At 37.0% G+C, this 19,016-nt stretch overlaps 1 protein-coding gene and 1 pseudogene across 1 annotated transcript; one reads left to right on the top strand and one right to left on the bottom strand.

Moving 5' to 3' along the window:
- The first annotated feature begins 5,945 nt into the window (after positions 1-5,945).
- LOC102894956 (olfactory receptor 2AG2) lies at positions 5,946-6,925 on the top strand. Its single transcript, XM_006924165.1, has one exon. It carries the CDS (start codon positions 5,956-5,958, stop codon positions 6,904-6,906), a length of 951 nt encoding a protein of 316 aa, XP_006924227.1. The 5' UTR covers positions 5,946-5,955; the 3' UTR covers positions 6,907-6,925.
- Positions 6,926-8,769: 1,844 nt separating this feature from the next.
- LOC112472837 lies at positions 8,770-8,888 on the bottom strand (annotated as a pseudogene).
- Between the last annotated feature and the right edge of the window lie 10,128 nt (positions 8,889-19,016).

The raw sequence follows: 19,016 nt of genomic DNA, 5'->3' as shown, positions 1-19,016 counted from the left end.
TCATTTCTATGTATCTCTTGATCTCTTTTTATTTCTTCCCTGACACAGTTATTCTTCAGTAGCATGTTGTTTAATCTCCAAGTATTTGTGGTTCTTCCTGATTTCCTTTTTCAGTTGATTTCTAGTTTCCAAACATTATGATCAGAGAATGTGGTTGGTATGATTTCAACCCTCTCATATCTGTTGAGGCTATCTCTGTGTCCCAGTATGTGGTCAATCCTTGAGAATGTTTCATGTACACAAGAGAAGAATGTGTAAGCAGCTGTTTTGGGATGGAAAGCTCTGTATATGCCAATTATGTCCAGTTGGTCTAATGTGTCATTTAAGGATGTTATTTCCTTATTGATTTTCTGTTTGGATTATCTGTCCATATCTGACTGTGGAGTATTTAGGTCCCATACTCTGATCGTGTTTTGGTCTGTATCTTCCTTTAGTTCTGTTAGTAATTGCTTTACATATTTCGGGTCTCCCTGATTGGGAGCATAGATATTAAGAAGTGTTATGTTTTCTTGGGGCCTGCTTTCCTTTATCATTATGAAGTGTCCCTCAGTATCTTACTTTACATTTTTATTTTGAAGTCTATTTCGTCCGATATTAGTACCACTACTCCCACTTTTCTCTGAATGCCATTTGTTTGAACTATCATTTTCTACCCTTTCACTTTGAGTCTATATTTGTCTTTGGAACTGAGACGTGTCTCCTGGAGGCAGCATATAATTGAATTTTGTTTTTTGATCCAATCTGCAACTCTGTGCCTTTTTATTGGTGAGTTCAGTCCATTTACATTTAGGGTGATTATTGAAACATGAGGTTTTCCTATAGCCATTTTATCTTTTGTTTTCTGGTAGGTCATGTCTCCATTGTTTCTTTGCCCTTGTGTTTCTGTCTCTTGTTTTAGTTTGGTGATATTCTATGATTTTCCTCCCTGTTCCCTCTTGTTTTATGTTATGTTATGTCTCAGTTCTGGATTTTTTCCTGTGGTTACCATTGTTTATGTCAAAGAAAGTTTCATGTATACAGTAGTTTTTTTTCTTATTTTTACTCCCCTTTTACAAGTTTGGATCTTTACTCCCTTCTTTTCTGTTGTTGTTGTCTCAAATTATTCCTGTTTTTTTTCTGGGAATTCATTTCTGAGTTGCAATAGCTATTGTTTTCTCTTTTTAAAATATTTTTGCTTCCTCTAATTGTTATGACATATTTAAATGTATAATACCCTATTTTGAATAAGGGTCACACTTTTCTGTTTCTGTCTGTCTGTTAGTCATCTTACTCATATTGTTGTATCTTTTTGTCTTTTTGATTCAGATGGAATAACTCCCTTGAGTATTTCATGTAATTCAGGCCTTATGGTGGAAAATTCCTTCAGTTTCTATACTTGCCCTTTCTTTATTTCCCCTTCATATCTAAAGGAGAACTTTGCTGAATATATTATTCTTGGCTGGTAATTTCTCTTTTTCAGTACTTTGAATATTTGATTCCTAAATAAATAAATTTGGTTGTAGCTTATAGAGTTTCTTCCTAAACATTCAATGATAATCTAATGGGATTTTCTTATAGGTTACTGTCTTCTTTCCCCTGGCTGTCTTGAGAATTCTTTCATTGTCATTAATTTTTGATAGTTTCAATATAATGTGTCTTAGAGAAAGCCTTTTTGAATTGAGATAATTAGGTGTTCTGTTTGCTTCTTGGGTTTGAGGATCCAGTTTTTCCCATAAGTTTGGGGAGTTCTTGTGAACTATTTGTTTGAATAGGCTCTCTGTTGCCTTCTCCCTCTATTCTCCTTCTGATATACCCATTATGCTTATATTGCTCTTTCTGATGGTGTCAGATAATTCTTTCAGAGTTCATTTTTTTTTCACTTTCAAGTCTCTCTCTTCCATTTCTGTCATTTCCAGCTTTCTTTCTTCATTAACACTGTCTTTCCTCCATCTGGTCAGCTCTATTTCCTAAGCTTGCTCTTTAATTATTCATCTCTTACTGAGTTCTTCAGTTCCAGAATTCTTATTTAAAGTTTCTTCTTTAAAGTTTCAATCTCTGTGAAAGTATTCCACTTGTTCTTTGATTTTGTTTCTGAGTTCATCAAATTGCCTATCTGAGTTTTCTTGTATCTCGTTGAATTTTTTCAGAACTGCGATCTGAATTCTCTGTCATTTAAATCACATATTTCTATACTTTTATATTTATTTTCTGAAGATTTTCTATTTTCTTTCTTAATTGCTTTGTTATCTTGGTTGTTCGTGGTATTTGATAGATTATTTCTCCTCCTAAGCATTTATGGGAATAAACTCTGCTATTTGAAAATTTTTTATTATTGTTAAGAATGATGTCTATTTAGCAGGTGATAAGAAGAGGTTTTTCTTTTGTGCTAGTCTTCAGCTGCCTTGCTTCTGTATCTCCATCCTTGTCACTGGGATCAGTCGCAGTGGCATCTGCCACTCAGGAGCTCTCTCCTCAGTTCTCGGGTCTACAGACATTCTGCTCTATAGGCTGACACTCAGTGCTACAATTTCTTCTGGAGCCTACTGCTTGCTCTGGGAAGGTGCAGGGAGGTGAGTGCTGGGAGGATGGGGGAGACAGGCAGGTTCCATGACTTTGTTTTTTGCCTGGCAATGGTGGCTGCTAGAATGCAGCCATTGCACCTCTGTATTCCATCTCTACCCTAATTACTGGATTCTGCCATATTATATGCTGATCACTCAGGCAGGACTGCTCAAAGCTGCAGAGAGAACACATCACAACCTGACTTCTCCCCTCTCCGCAGTGAGCTCCAGATGCATCAGCAGCACTTGTTTTCACTCTTCTCCTTCCCTCCTTCCCTGTTTGCCTCAATTTGCCCACCTTCAGATTCTCTGAATACAGATCCCTCAGAAGTGTTTGTGTGTTAGGCTGGGAATCTTATGTTGGATTATAGCTGTTCAATTTGTTTCAAGAGGAGAGATCATGGGGATGCCTCATGTTGTAATGTCTCTGATGTCACTCTGTGTCTATTTCTTTTCAGTTTTTCTCTCTCAATACTTAGAAAATTGTCCACTCTCTCTTCAAGTATCACTGATAACAGACAACAGTAACACCAGAACACACATACTAGTGCACAGGCCACACTGGATTGCCAAAGCTCAGTGAAGGGAAGATCTTATAATTACAGACTCCACAGAGCACAGTCATATTGAACTGGAAATAGTCCCAGCGAAGAGGATTATAAAGAAGACCATGGGTAGCAAGAGAAGTAGAAGAGGTATCCCACAAAATTCACCTTAAGATCTGGGACACAGCAGACCATGTAATGGGCCCTTACTTCCTGACCTGTTCAGTCAGCAATTTATAAATGGGCCATTAGTGCCTCCCTTAAAGTGGATTAGAAACCTAGAGTCTCGAAGTTAATTTAGTGAGAAGAGAGGTCAGGGATACCAGGCCAGGAAACATGCCCAAGAGGATTCATTAACATCCTGTTTCCTGGACCAGTATTTCCAAGGGAGGACATTCCATCTGAGCAGATAAGTCTCTCTGAAGTTAGGGCTAGAACAGAATAGAGGAGGTGGGGTCATGGGATAGGGAGACAGAACAGTCTCCCCTAGGACAGAGCCCTGGCTCACTGTTGGCACCAGGGAAAAGGAGGCCAGTGCATAGCATGGTCTCCCTTAGGCATCTCTTTCAATATCTACTTCCTTCAGTTTTCTGCTGCTTTCATCTTTGCTCCAGACCCTAGCAAGAGTAAATGAACATCTGAGCATCTGGACTCAGTCTGACATCTGCTCCAGAGCTAGATGGGCTCCCTAACTGGGAAACTATGTGACAGAAGTAGTTTCTCCTAATTCTTTACAGGTGTGAAAACAGGCAGGGCCATCTTCTTACTCCATAGAAACCACCCAAGGACTGTATTAGCTCTCTATGTGTATCTACTGCATCACTAGAGAAGACCTATGGAGGAATAGAAGGCACAGAAGGACCTTGATACCTATCTTGGTCAGACTCCTCATACTCTTAACCCAACTTAGCAAAAATTGAACCAATTGGATACTGCTAGAAAATCCCTATCTTTCTTCCCCATTTTTACAGGAACATTCTTGACCCTCAGACAGTCACAAGGCAGTCTCCTTGGTTGGCCATCTGGGCTTCTCGCCACTTGAGGTAAGAGCATCGATTCTTTTTTAGGGAAGGGTGCAGCCTCTAGGAATATTGAATTGAGAAACAGAGCCCAAAGCAGACCCTAAAAACTAAGCTACTCTGTCTTCCATATTCTCTAGTACTTTGGGCTCTATAGCACTTCTCAATCCCCTTCATTTTTGGTTTTCCAAACATGAAGAAGAATTGGTGAGGATGGTGAAAGAGTCTGTGCTACATGCCAGGCTTGGGCATCTGTTTCCTGACAAAGTATCACTACCTATCTTAAATTCTATGGGCTTTGCTGGCCTATGAAAAGGCATTTTTTGTACCTATCTGATAATCCATGCCTCCAGAAGACCATCTAAGAGTAGATGATATGCTTGTCACATGCTCAAATACCTTTTTACCATTAAAATTCTGTGGACTTAGAAGAGGCCAATAGAAACCAATGAAATATCAAAATATATAAGCCATGACATAAGGAAACGATTTAGAGAAAAATGCTTCACTTACTGATACTTTAACATATGTTCAGATTTAGCTTTATCTGTTCAGTTCCCTTGAAGCATGTCACTGATTTATGTCAATCTCAGGGCCTGACTCTTCTGGCTTCTCTCTGGGATTGGGTACCTCACTCCAACAGCAGTTTTCCAAAACAGAAATTCTTCTTCTCTATCCCTGTGGCCCTTCAATCCAGTGTTGGTACCCTGGCCTTGCAAGAAGAAATGTGGGGATCTGGGTCTGGTGCAAGAAAGGGAAGCCAGGATTATGGAGCCTGGTTACAACTCTCTTGTAACAATACATACCCTCTTGTTGCCTACATCTTTCATCATTTTTCCAAAAACAAAACTCTGATCTTCCTGGGCAGAGTCTCATCTGTTATCATATTTCTGAGTCCTCCTAGGTCATATTTTACCATAACCTGTTAAGAAAGTCTAGAATTCTCTCTCAAGCACATGGAGAATGTAGAGCTTTTCAAGAGAGGAGACTAAAGTGGATACCTGTTAGCTCTTCCAGCAAGGCTTGTATCTATAACCTTGAATGCTACAAACAAGTGTGGACATAAATTATATATATAGAAAAAGAAGTGGTATTGCTTTATTGAAACATGTTTTGGTACTTTTTTTTAAATTAAACTTATTGGGATGACATTGGTTAATAAAATTTATAGATTTTAAGTGTACGGTTCAGTAATACATCATTTATATATTGCATTATGTGTTCACCACCCACAGTCATATCTCTTTCAGTCACCATATATTTGGTCCCCTTTACCTTTATCTGCTTACCCCCTCCACCCATTCCTTCTGGTAACTACTAAGCTGTTGTCTGTATTTATGAGTTTTTGTTTGTTCGTTTTTTGCTTTCAGTTTTATATCCTACACATGAATAAAATCATGTGGTTCTCAACTTTTTATGTCTGACTTATTTCGCTTGGCATAATTATCTCAACCAGATTTCTGTACCTGTTTTCAAATTTTATATTAAAAACAGGTCTATGCAGAACACTAAGTGGGTACTCATATCATTAGTCTAACATTATGCTTATCAGATAGGTCCAAGAATAATCAAGGGCATGGGTGCCAGAATATTCTATTAATATAGAGATGATCTAATCTTTCTGGAAAGATACATGTTCACCTTTGATGAATGAATAATATTTTCATAGTGGCTTCTTAATGTTTAACTATTATTGTGACATCTGTTCTTCATTTAGATGGATCTTTATTAAGATGCAACTATAAGAGTCAGAAACAGAGATCAAGAGGTAAAGTCAGTAATAAGGAACCATTTTTACAAATATTCACCAAGAATCCACTTGGTTTTAGGCAACTAAAGAAACAGCACAGAATGGAGCACTGGAACTCTACCCTGGGAAGTGGCTTCATATTGATGGGGATTCTGAAGGACAGTGGGTCTCCTGAGCTGCTCTGCACCACAATCTCAGTCTTGTACATGTTAGCTCTGACCAGCAATGGCCTGCTGCTCCTGGTCATCACAATGGATGTTCGGCTCCATGTGCCCATGTACCTCTTGCTTGGGCAGCTCTCACTGATGGATCTCCTCTTCACATCTGTTGTCACTCCCAAGGCTCTTGTGGATTTTTTCCATAGTGAAAACACCATCTCCTTTGGGGGCTGTGCCCTTCAGATGTTCCTGGCACTGACCCTGGGTGGTGCAGAGGACCTCTTACTGGCCTTCATGGCCTATGACAGGTATGTGGCCATTTGTCATCCTCTGACCTACATGGTCCTCATGAGGCCAAGGGTCTGCTGGCTCATGGTGACCATATCTTGGATCCTGGCATCTCTGAACGCTCTAGGACATACCTTGTATACCATGCACTTTCCTTTCTGTATGTCCCGGAAAATCAGTCACCTGCTCTGTGAGATCCCACCTCTGCTGAAGTTGGCCTGTGCAGATACCTCCAGATATGAGCTCATGGTGTATGTGATGGGTGTGACCTTCCTGATGCCCCCTCTTATTGCTATTCTTGCTTCTTATACACTAATCTTATTTACTGTGCTCCACATGCCCTCAAATGAAGGGAGACAGAAAGCCCTATTTACCTGTTCTTCCCACCTGGCTGTGGTCGGGATGTTCTATGGAGCTGCCATGTTCATGTATATCCTGCCCCGTTCCCTCCACAGCCCCCAGCAAGACAACATCACCTCTGTTTTCTACACGATTGTCACTCCAGCCCTGAACCCCCTCATCTACAGCCTGAGGAATAAGGAGGTCATGGGAGCCTTGAGGAGGATCCTAGGGAAATATGTGCTGTGGACACACTCCACCATTTAGGGAGGCTTATGGTTTGATTCCAAAATCCATTCCTCTTCAAAGTCAGAAGATTTCTAAGGGTCAAACATTCATGATATAACACCATAGTGCAAAGTATATCTTTTAATAGGAAAATTAAAGAATGTAACTTGACTTGTCAAAATGCTCTTTCATTTTTTATTTTTAATATATATTTTTTTATTCACTTGATATAATTTACATAACTTCCAAGTTTACATATTTGACCCCTTTTATCCCATCCACTTCTCTCCCTACCCTCTGGTAACCACTAGTCTATTGTCTATGTCTATGAGTCTCTGCTTGTTTGTCCTGTTCATTTATGGCTTTTAGTTTTATATCCCACATATAAGTGACATCATATGGTTTTCAATATTTTTCTGTCTGGCTTATTTTGCTTAGCATGATTATCTCAAGGGCCATCCATGTTGTCGCAAATGTCAGTATTTCACCTCTTCTTATGGCTGTGTAATATTCCATTGTATATATGTACCACAGCTTCTTTATCCAGTCATCTGTCATAGGACACTTTGGTTGCTTCCATGTCCTGGCCACCATGAATAATGCTGCTATGAACATCGGTGTGCAAATATCTTTTTTGGATATGGGTTTTCAAGTCTTAGGGGTAAATACCCAGTAGAGAGATAGCTGGATCATATGGTAGATCAATTCTTATTTAGACACTTCTCCCAGGAAGACATACAAATGGCCAATAAACATCTGAAAATATGCTCAATATCATTAGCTTTTAGGGAAATGCAAATCAAAACCACAATGAGATACCATCTCATATCTGTTAGCATAGCTGTTATCAACAGGACAAGTAATAACAAGTGTTGGAGAGGATGCGGAGAAAAAAAACCCTCATACACTGCTGGTGGGACTGCAAATCGGTACAGCCACTATGGAAAACAGTATGGAGTTTCCTCAAAAAAATCTAAATGCACTTTTAAAGATTCTCTTTATGAGGTAACTTATAAGGTATGACATTTATTTTAAATTTACTCTCTATTTTCCTAGCTAGGGGCTCCATTTAATTCAGTAAAATGGACAACTTGGGAGAAGACCCCTGACCTTGGGACTCCAAACAGAACAAAGTAAGAGCCAAAGAAAAAAAACTCAGATGAAAGGCCTAAGCAAAGCCCATACATGAGGGGAAGGGACCTTGAGATTTGTACAAATTTTAGACCAACTCATCTTGTTAAAAGATCATGCGGGCAGCCTGGTTTAATGCACAGAATTGTAGAGGTTTGCATGTATTTGTTTCATGTTCACACTTCCTTTTTTTAAACATCAGCCATTACGGAAACTTCTCCATGCAGACACTCAAACAGATATTTTTTTGTCTTTGTCTTTGTTTTTGTTTTTGTTTGTTTACTTTTGACATGAGAATTTTTTTATGCTGCTTAAAATCCAAATATTACTGAAATGAATAAAATAGAAAAAGCAACTCATCATAAAGGTCCATGGTAAACAACTATGCTTATTCTTTGGCAATAAACAAACACAGAAATAAAACAAAACTGGGTTTCCATTATCTGAAGGTTGTCTTGAAACATCCCTACAATTGCAAAGGGTTCATATGCTTGATATGTGTGGCTGTGTGCAACTGTGGATGTATATTTGTGATGAAAAAGGAGAAGTCAGCATGTAAATTCATTTTTTAGTAGCTTAAATATGCTGTACTACTTCCATTGGTTTATAAGACTGGAAATATTTACACAAAAACTGTGAGTTATTTTGAAACTTCAAAATAGCGTGGTTCATCCAGTGGAACTTTTTTTTTTTTAGGTTAGGCAACCCTTGGTTGACCTCACAGATTGCAAGGACGTTGTCAGTTTACAATCCTTTATATTTTATTTTTTATGCCTGCAGCACCTGGTCTTCCTAGATGGTTTCCCATCCAAGTACTAATCAGGCTCCACCCTGCTTAGCTTCCGAGATCAGATGGAATTGGGCTTGTTCAGGGTGGCATGGCTATAGATGAAACTATTTTTGAGAATACTGTATTTCTTTGCAAATTTGCCTACCCTTATCTCTCTTTTTTTTTTTTCAAAAATAAAACAGCACTGTTTAATCTTTAACACTACAAGGTTTTTTTCCAAAAATTAATAAAATTAAGAATACTAGAGATAGACGAAACCAACTGAAATCTCCTTACGTAGAGATAAACTCTATACATATTTAGATACATTCTCTTCCATTTTTTTATTCCCTTCCATTTTTAATGCAGGCATGCATTTTACTGAGTTGATATATACATGTAAAATAGAGATTTTTATTCACTTATTAATATAGAGATTTCTCTCTCCCTACTCTCCCATTGTATGGAGGCAGTATAGACCAGTGACAGAGCCTGGGGTCAGTTGTCAGAGTATCAAGATTTGAATAAAATACACTGCCACCTACTTATACAGTAAGTAGTCCCCTGACATCTATCCACGATTTTGCTTTCTTTGGTTTGTTACCTGGGGTCAACTATGGTCTGAAAATATTAAACAGAATATTCCAAAATAATTCATAAGTTTTAAATTGCACACTGTTCTAAAGTAGTATAATGAAATCTCATGCCACCGTGCCCAAGATGTAACTCATTCCTTTGTCCAGCGGATCCTCACTGTAGACACTTCCCGCCCTTTAGTTGTCTTGGTTATAAGAATGACTGTTGTAATATCACAGTGCTTGTGTTCACATGAGCCTTATTTTACTTAATGATGGCCCTGAAGCTCAAAAGTAGTGATACTGGCAATTCGGATATGCCAAAGAGTAGCTTTCTTTAAGTGATCGGGTGAAAGTTCTAGACTTAATAAGGCATTTTATCATCTCACATCATCTCACATCAAGAAGAAAGATACCGGGTATACACAGTACAGTATATTTTGAGAGAGACTACATTCACTTTTATTAGTCTACTGTTTTAATTCTTTTATTTTATTGTTAGTTGTTAATCTCTTACTGTGTGTAATTTATAAATTGAACTTTATCATGGGTATGTATGTATATGAAAAAACAGTATATATAAGGTTTGCTACTATCCATGATTTCAGGCATCCACCGGGGGTCTTGGAACATATCCACTGAGGATAAGGGGGAATTGCTGTATCACTTTGAGCACGTTACTTAACCTCTCTGCACCTAAGTCTGCACATCTATAAACTGTAAATTGGCAGTAATAGTAAGACCTACTTCACAGTTGTTAAGAAGATTAAATAAGTTAGTAAATATAAATGTAAGTCATTTAGAGTAATAGCTGGCATATAATAAAGTTTATCTCCTACGTAAATAAACAGCCTTGAAAATACTTTTCTGTGGTGATGATATTACATCATATGGATGCTTTGTAATAGAATTGGCTATTTTAACACAATTATAAATTTAATGCTTGTGGTGGTGCTGATGCTGGTGTGTTTATGTGTGTGAGTGTGTGTGTGTATGTGAATAAAAACAGCAATGTTGCTCTCTTAGGTGTGTGACTGATTTTTTCCTTTAGGATAAATTCTTATGAGTGAAATTACTATAAACCAAGGTTAAAAAAATCAATTAAAGTTCTTGATATAAAGAGAGACTGATTTTTAAAAATGTTAAATATTTTGCAGTTTTACTAGCAACTTGTAAGAATACTTAACCCACCACACCTTTTTCCCATGTTAAATTTAACATATAGTCTTTATTTGGTTTAACGCTTAAATCTATTGTTTTAATTTGCATAATCAATTTATATTTTTCTAATTGAGTTTTTGAAATTTTTTACAGGTTAGTGATACTGATACTTTGTTATACTGGTAGTAATAACTTTTTTTCAAATTTGATTTTTGACTTTTTAGTATCTCCATGATAAGGTTTTTTGGACAGAGAAGTGTTAAAAATATTTATGTTGTGAAATCTATCTACCTTATCTTGTTTTCTTTCAGTGATTTTACTGCTAGGACATAGTTTTCCACTCTATCTTTTAATAACAATTTATGTATTTTATTTTTTCTTAATCATTTTACAATTTGCATTTAACTTTTATGATAAATTTCTAATTTATCTTGTTATGGTAAAATTTTAACCTTGTTTAGATAGCTGCCATTTTCCTAGTAATGTTTTAAAATAATCTTTCCCTTTTCTATTAATTTCTTCTGTTTCTTTTATCACATATTATGTTCTATAAATATAGTATTAAGCTACATTTCTTGGCTATTCAGTTCCAGCTTCCTCAACTCTTTCTGAAGATATTTAATTCTGTCATCTACATCATAAAAGCTCACTGGTAATTAGATCACAAATATATTAAACTTATAAATTAATTTGTATGTTTGGCATTTTTTGCAATACTCAGCTATGTCTTCCAAAACATAATACACGACTGATTACACTTCCTAAACCCAATCTCAGTTCCTTTCTTAAAATGACTATTTTACACCTTAAGTTTCAGTTGACGACCTTACTCCATACTTCACTTGGAATAGAAAGTAGAGTATGGAGTAAGAGAAGGAAAGGAAGTAAGAAGGGGAAGGGTACACCTGTTTGTATCCACACACTCATGCCCTGTTTTCCCCCCTCGTGACTGTCTACCAAAGGCTGACCTCTCCACCAGTATTCTAGATCACAATCTCACTAACCTACCAAAAATTTTGCTCCTGCAGACTCCCCTTAATCTGAAACTATTTTCTTTCTTCTGGATCGTTTATATAAAGATACAAATATACTCTGTTTATCCCATTATAAAGAACTCTTTTTATGACTCCACATCTTCTTTAGTTACTGACCCATTTTTTCAGCTTCTCTTCAGAGAAAATCAAAAAGCATATTTATGCCCACTTTCTCCTCTGTTGATTTACTATTCACATTTTAACCTACTCCTAATCAAGCTTTGATCTCTTTCTATGGATCTGTTCTTCATCAAAATCATCATTGATGTTCCAAATAAAGTGGCCATTTCTATATACTCTTCCTTTAACCTTTTTGCTATATAGGTACAGTTGACACTTCTAGTCTATTGAAACTTCTCTTGGTTTCCAGATTCCACACACTTCTGATTTTTCTCCTTCTTATCTTAATTCTCCTCACCTTATTGAATCTCCTTCTCTTTCTGAATTTGGAAGTCCCCCATAGTACTAATATGGACCCCTCTTTCTCTTCACTCACTAATCTCTTCCTGAGTAATTTCATCTAGTTGCATAGCTTTAAATACCACCCAGATGCTTTTAACTTCTAAAGATCCGACTACTTCCATAAACCATAGGACTCATATTTAATTACCTACTTGCCATGTCTAATAGAAATTTCTAACTTAATTCAAAACATAACTCTTGATTCATTCTCCTACTAATCTGTTCTTCCCTCATTCTTTTCCATCTAAATCAATAGCACCACCAGACACACAACCGATGAAATGAAAAACTTAAACATAAACATGGTTTTCTCTTTTTGTCTTATTGCTCCAACAAAATGAAACCTGTTAGCTTAGTCTATACAATACATTCCAAATATGTACACTTCTCTTGGTCTCTCCTACAAGTATCTTAGCCCAAGTCACCATAATCTGTTGCCTGTTGCTCTGCAATAGCTTTCTAACACATCTTTCTCTTTTCACTTTTTTCTACTATGATCTATTTTCTCCTAGCATACAGATTGACTTTCATAAATATAAATCGGATCCTATCACTTTTCAACAAGGATGCACATGATCTTACACCTGCCTACCTTAAATTTAGTCCACATTTGAAACTGTGCTGCCTTACCCTCACTCTAATCTAACCCTATTGACCTTGCTGTTCATTGCACAGATCAAATTGTTCCTGCTTTAGGTCCAATTAGTAGCTGTTCTCCTAGCCCGTGATGTTCTTCTGTCAAATCTGCTTGGCTTACTACTTATCATTCAGATTCCATCTTAAAAATCTTAACTTCTCAAAGAGGTTACCAATCTAAGTGGCATGCACCCAAACTAAAAGACATTACCGCACACCGTGTGTTATTTTCATCACACTTTTCATTACGTGAAACTTTCTCATTTATACTTTAGTTTACTTGCTTATTCTCTGTCTCTACCTTCCAAAATGAAAAGTCCATGAGAGCATGGACTGTGCTATGTGTATGTCATAGCTTCTTGTCCATAGAATTTAGGTATACATATACCACAATCTCTACAATAATGTAAAAAGATACATGTGTGTGAGTGCATATGCATATCTTCAGTGAAGAAATAGAGGAATATGCCATGTTCCTATATGAAAGTATTTAATATTTTTATGTAGAAATATTAATTTTTTTGCTATGCAATCTATAAATTTAAACTAATAACCATCAAAATTCTAATGGCATTTTTTTAAAAGTTGATTTTGACAAACATAGGTAGAAAGCATATGAATTATTAAGAAAATAGTGAAATAGGAGAAAAATAAGAGTTTTGTCCTAACACCTAAAGCTACAATAATTAAAATATAAGAAAATGAGTATAGTAATTGACAAATATGCCAATATTCATATTGAGATTTAATATATATTATGGTGGCATTTGAATGATTGGAAAAAGAATGACTAATTATGATATTAGAACAAATGGCTAAATATTTAGGGGGAAAATGTACCATACTAGCTCACATATACATATTCTCCTAAAATAAATTCCAGATATTTTAAAGATCTAATGGTTAAAAAGAAAGTCCTATGTCAGGCTGCTCACTCCAGATTCATGTCCCTCTGGTTTCCCAGCACTTATATGGGGCCATATGATTGAGTTTCCACGAATGGAATACGAACAGATGTGATGTGTGCTCCTTCTAAACCACAAAACCTAGCATTGAACAATCTTTTATTTTCAACTTTCTGGATACTGGCATGCAGGGTGACCTTGAAAGCTCCAAATAGCAGAGTTTCTCTCAGCTCGTGTCCACACACCTGTCACTCTATCCCTCGACTAGAATTTATGTAAGTGAAAAATTAACTTCTGCCTGTTAAGCCACTGAGATTTGGGATCTATCTGTTAGAGCCTAATCAGCAAACATACCCCTGGAGCCATGGTTTTTTACAAACTAAGTTTTACTGGAACACATTCATTTTTGCATTGCCTATGACTTTTCCCACAACAGTGATAGGATTAAATAGTTGTGATGGGGACAGTATGGCCCACAAAGCCTAAACTATTAGCTGGCTCTTTAAAGAACATTTGCTGATCCCTGTGTTAGACCAACTAATATTACCTTACATAAAAGAAAACTAGAACTAGGAAATAAATAGTAGAATATTTATTACTTTAGGAATGAGGAAAAGCCTCTTTTAGTGAAAAGAAAAATCTTGGTACTCTTCCTCACTTACTCTCTTACCTCCAGCACACTTTTACCCGGTCAGTTTTCAACTTAGAAGTCACCTCTTTAGCAAGCATTCTATGTGATTTCTAAAAGTCTTTAGCTGTAATTCCATTATTCTGCTGTCATAATCTTTGCAAAGGTCAATAATGACTGAGTTGACAAATTCAATAGCCTTTATCTGTGTATATAAAACTGAGATATTTGAGAAATCGTTCCTGGAAGCCCTCTCCTTTCACCATTTCTGACACATCATTATTCTTTTCACCTTCTATTTCTCTGATTCTTGTTGCTCCGGTCTTGATTAACTACTTTTCATTCACCTTGAAATGCTGGTAACTCCAAGGTTCTGTCTTGGATTCTTTCCCACGCCCATGCTCTAACATCACGTCTCATCCAGGGTTGTGCTTCAAAATTATCTTGAGGTATTTTTACAAAACGTATGTATTACCTCCGTCTTTGCAACCCTTATGGTCTGCAGTAGGACCAGGCACTTGCATTTTAATAGAACTCCTTCAAGATTACAATGCATACACTTGGTTTTCTGGTTAAAACCTTTGGCACACATCCTTAGGTGTGTCAGACTTCACTTGGTTTATTTGCAGTAAACTTCTAAATCTATTTCTCCAGGTCCTATCACTCTTCTAAATTCTAGCTTTATTAATTTCTTCAAAATGGTATTTCCTGAGCAACCGCAATGGCTGAATACATTATTACAAGTGATAATATAGAGATCAACAAAGCAGCCACAGTCTTTACCGCCATGGAATTTACAGTCTACTAGAGGAGTTGGACATTAAGCAATAATTACAAAATTCATTTATATAAAAACCATCCCATTGCCTAAAAAGCAGTGTACAATTTTTAGGGTGCTTAAGAATCACCTAGGGCTTATTACAAATGTAGATTTGTAATAATATTCCTGTACTGAGGAATATTTTCGAAAAAGCAACCCAGGAATCATTTCAAGTCAAACATGCAAAACTATGGTCTACATCATAAATGCGATACCAGGGCATAAACCAGTGTCCCATTTCTCCTTTTCTTTGTCCTCATTTTCCATCACCGTTTCATAAATTCCTGAATCTTAAGTATTTTGAGAATTACTTGACGGGCAAGCGATTTCTTTCTTTCTTTTTTTTTTTTTAGCATTTTATTTTATCATTAGGTTCAAGTGCACAGAACATTGGTTAGACATTTATATAGTTTATGAAACGATACTCGATTATCACCCATCTGGCTCTACACATAGCCATTACATTACTGTTGACTACATTCCCTACGCTGTGCTCCCCATCTCCGTGACTATCTCTCAACTACTAATTTGTGCTTCTTTAACCCTCACTGCTTATTCCCAGCTCCCTTACCCCCGTCCCCTCTGGCCATAACCAGATCGACCTCTATATTTAAGAGTCATTTTCGATTAGTGTGTTCTTTTTGTTCCTTAGATTCCATATGTAAGTGAAATCATGTGGTATTTATCTTTGTTTGACTTATTTCACTCAGCATAATAACCTCTAGGTCCATTGCAAATGATAGGATTTCATTTTTTTATGGTTGAGTAATATTCCATTGTGTATATGAACCATATCTTCTTTATCCAATTGTCTGTTGATGGGCATTTAAGTTGCCTCCATATATTGGCTATTGTAAATAGTGCTGCCATGAACATAGGGATGCACAGATCTCTGCTGAGCAAGTAATTTTTTAGAACTGAATTAGAAGCATTTCTCCATCAAGACTCTATCTTACTCTTTAGTTTTATATTTTACTATTTTCCTAATGTTACACATACTCTTAAAAAATTCTACCACTTGTTATTCCTTAAACGTGCTCTCTTTTAAATTTCAAAATTGCTAAATTTAGAATTTAAGGCCATATTATAAATGTAACACCATGAAGACCTTACTTTTTATATTATATCCCCAGTTTTTAGAAATATACTTGGCATAAATAATAAGCATTCAAAATATGTTTGGTAAGTGCATGCAAAAATTAAGGAAATTACTTCATTTGCCAGAAATGCATTCTCATGTTTGTGATAATTTTGTTTATTTGGTTCTTAGTTTTGGGTATATAGTTGTATGTCTACTTGTTTTTATTTTTATTTTTATTTTATTTTAAAATTTTAATTAGTTTCAAGTATACAGTAACAGTACATTGGTTAGACATCTATATAGTTAGTAAAATGATCCCCCCAATTGCTCCCTCCTTCCCCTGACCCTCCACCTAGCCAATGTATTCATGCTAATTGCATTCCCTATGCCATGCTCCCTAGCCCCATGACCATCTATCAGCTACTAATCAGCTTCTTTAACCCTTCACTCCATTCTCGCAACTCCCCAAACCCCCCACCTCTGTCACCAAATTGTCCACTATATTTGTGAGTCTGTTTTTCATTAGTTTGTCTTTTTATTCCTTAGATTCCATATATAAGTGAAATCGTATAGTGTTTAACTTTCTCTGTCTGACTTAAATACCTTCTAGGTTCATCAAAGCAATATCTTTTTCCATCCCCTTCTTTTTCATATGTAAGCGTCTTGTTTTCTTATCCTTTCAGCCACTCCATCTTTGGGTTGGAGCACTTAATTCTTTTCCATTTAAGGTATTTATTGATAGGAATGTAGTTGTTACCATTCTTTATTCCTGTTTTTGATACATATTTTTTTCTTCTTAAAGAAGTCCCTCGAACATTTCCTGTAATTCTGGCTTGGTGGTGATAAATTCTTTATTTTATTGTTGTCTGGGAAGCTCTTTATCTGTCCTTCAATTCTAAATGATAGCTTTGCTGGATAAATTATTCTTGGTTGCATATCGTAGGTCTTCATCCTGTCAAATATTTTTTGTCAAGCCCTTCTGTCTTGCATAGTTTCTTTTGAGAAATCAACTGCCAGTCTTATGGGTATTCTCTTATAAGTAATTATTTCTTTTTCTCTTGCTCACTTTGGCATTTTAATTATGATGTGCCTTGGTGTGGGCCTCTTTGGATTCCTGATTTTTGGAATTCTCTGAGCTTCCTGGGGTTTTATGTCCATTTCCTTCACTAGGTTAGGGAAGTTTTCCATCATTATTTCTTCAAACAGTTGTTCGACATCTTGATTTTCTTCTGTTACACCGATCAGACGAATATTTGGAGCCTTAATAGCGTCCCATATCCTTCTTAAATTATTTTTATAGTCTTGGCATCTTTTTTCTTGCCCTTCTGATTGAGTGTCCTGATTGGCTTTCCTGTCCTTTAGATAGGGCATGTAACCCTCTTCTTTATTCATTTTATTTATTCCTTTGTTTATTCCATTTAATATACTTCTTATCTCAGATAATGTGTTCTCCATTTCAGACTGGTTCTCTTTTATAATTTGCATTTTCATTTTTATCTCTTTATTGGAGTTCTCTACACTTCCCAAAAGTTCATTGAGCATCTTTATAACTAGTGTTTTGAACACTATATCTGTTAGATTACTCAAATCCATTATATTTGGATCTCTGTTCTATTCTCTCATATGGTTTCTGCTTCTTTGTCTTCCCATTTTGGCTGCCTTTCCATTTCTGTTTCTATGTACTAAGCAAAGCTCCTAAGTCTCCCGGTCTTATTAGTGGGGATTTGTGAAGCAGCACAGTCCTGAGAGGGGCTCAGCTACAGGCCAAGAAATCCACAGATGCTGTGCTTATAGTTGCCTCAAAAGGCCACACCAGAAGCTAAGGCCAGCTGCCTCCACCAGTGTGAATCTCAGAAAGGAGCACCTGATTCGCTGAGGATACATCTGGATGTGGCTTGGGTGGGGCCCAAGTTGGGGTAGGCGGGGTTTCAGGGAATCCTCTGGGTGGAGCGACCTTTGTTATCGAGTTTGATGGCATCACTGCTATGGCGGCGCTGTGTTCCCACACTGGGATGGGGGAGGGCTCAACAGGAAACAATGGATACCGCCAGCACTTCTGTACGTAGTCTCCCTGTAAGTCTCTGGTGACCCCTGCGCGCAGCTGAATAGGCACTGGTGCTCAGAGTGAGCAGGTCCATCACCACGAGAATCCGCTTGCAGACGCGGCCCTTTTAAGAGGCTTCTGCCACTGCCGCAGCCTCCATCTCACTCAGCTGCTTGAGACCCGGCAGCCCCGTGTCCTTGCCCCCCGTTCCACCTTCTGCTGTTGCAGAGTGCTTTCTCAGACCTCTCCTTAGTTGTATGGCTTGTTCATCTAGATCCCAGGCAATTTTTCCTTGCTGCTGTTCCTTGTTTCCATCACAACTTTGATTTCGTCACCAGAGGGATGAACAGAGCCTCTATTTCTTTCTCCAACAAATCTCTGTTTGTTTGTCCTGTTCGTTTGTTGCTTTTAGGTTTGTATCTCACATATAAGTGATATCATGTGATTTCCAACTTTTTCTGTCTGGGTTATTTCACTTAGCATGATTATCTCACGATCCATCTATGCAAATGGCAGTATTTCATCTCTTCTTATAGCTGAATAACATTCCATTGTATATATATACCACAGCTTCTCTTTAGAAGCCAAATGTAAAAGAGAAAGGAACTAGAGAATGAAAGGCAAAGCCCAGCCCAATGAACGAGATTAAGATTTCAGACATACTAAAAGGATTTATTCCCCCAAATTATCTCACCCACTCTCATCTGGAGGACTGGCATGAGATGAACACAGAACACTGGGGTCAGTGATGAAGAGATCATTTAATGGCTGAAGGAAGCTGTGGTTTTTGCCTTCTGCTATCTTATATACCCTCATAGGCAAACTCCACTGCAGTTTATGAAATATTCTGAAGATTAGGACATCATTTAGGGCTTTGAGTCTTATTCTATCCCAAGCCAAGGA

Source organism: Pteropus alecto, unplaced genomic scaffold, assembly GCF_000325575.1.
Source record: "Pteropus alecto unplaced genomic scaffold, ASM32557v1 scaffold1339, whole genome shotgun sequence".
Lineage (NCBI taxonomy): Eukaryota > Metazoa > Chordata > Mammalia > Chiroptera > Pteropodidae > Pteropus > Pteropus alecto.
The sequence above is the reverse complement of the archived record's forward strand: the minus strand, read 5'-3'. Positions and strand labels throughout refer to the sequence as shown.

Coding starts and splice junctions, on each gene's coding strand:
- LOC102894956 (XM_006924165.1), top strand. CDS start 5,956: ATGGAGCACTGGAACTCTACCCTGGGAAGTGGCTTCATATTGATGGGG.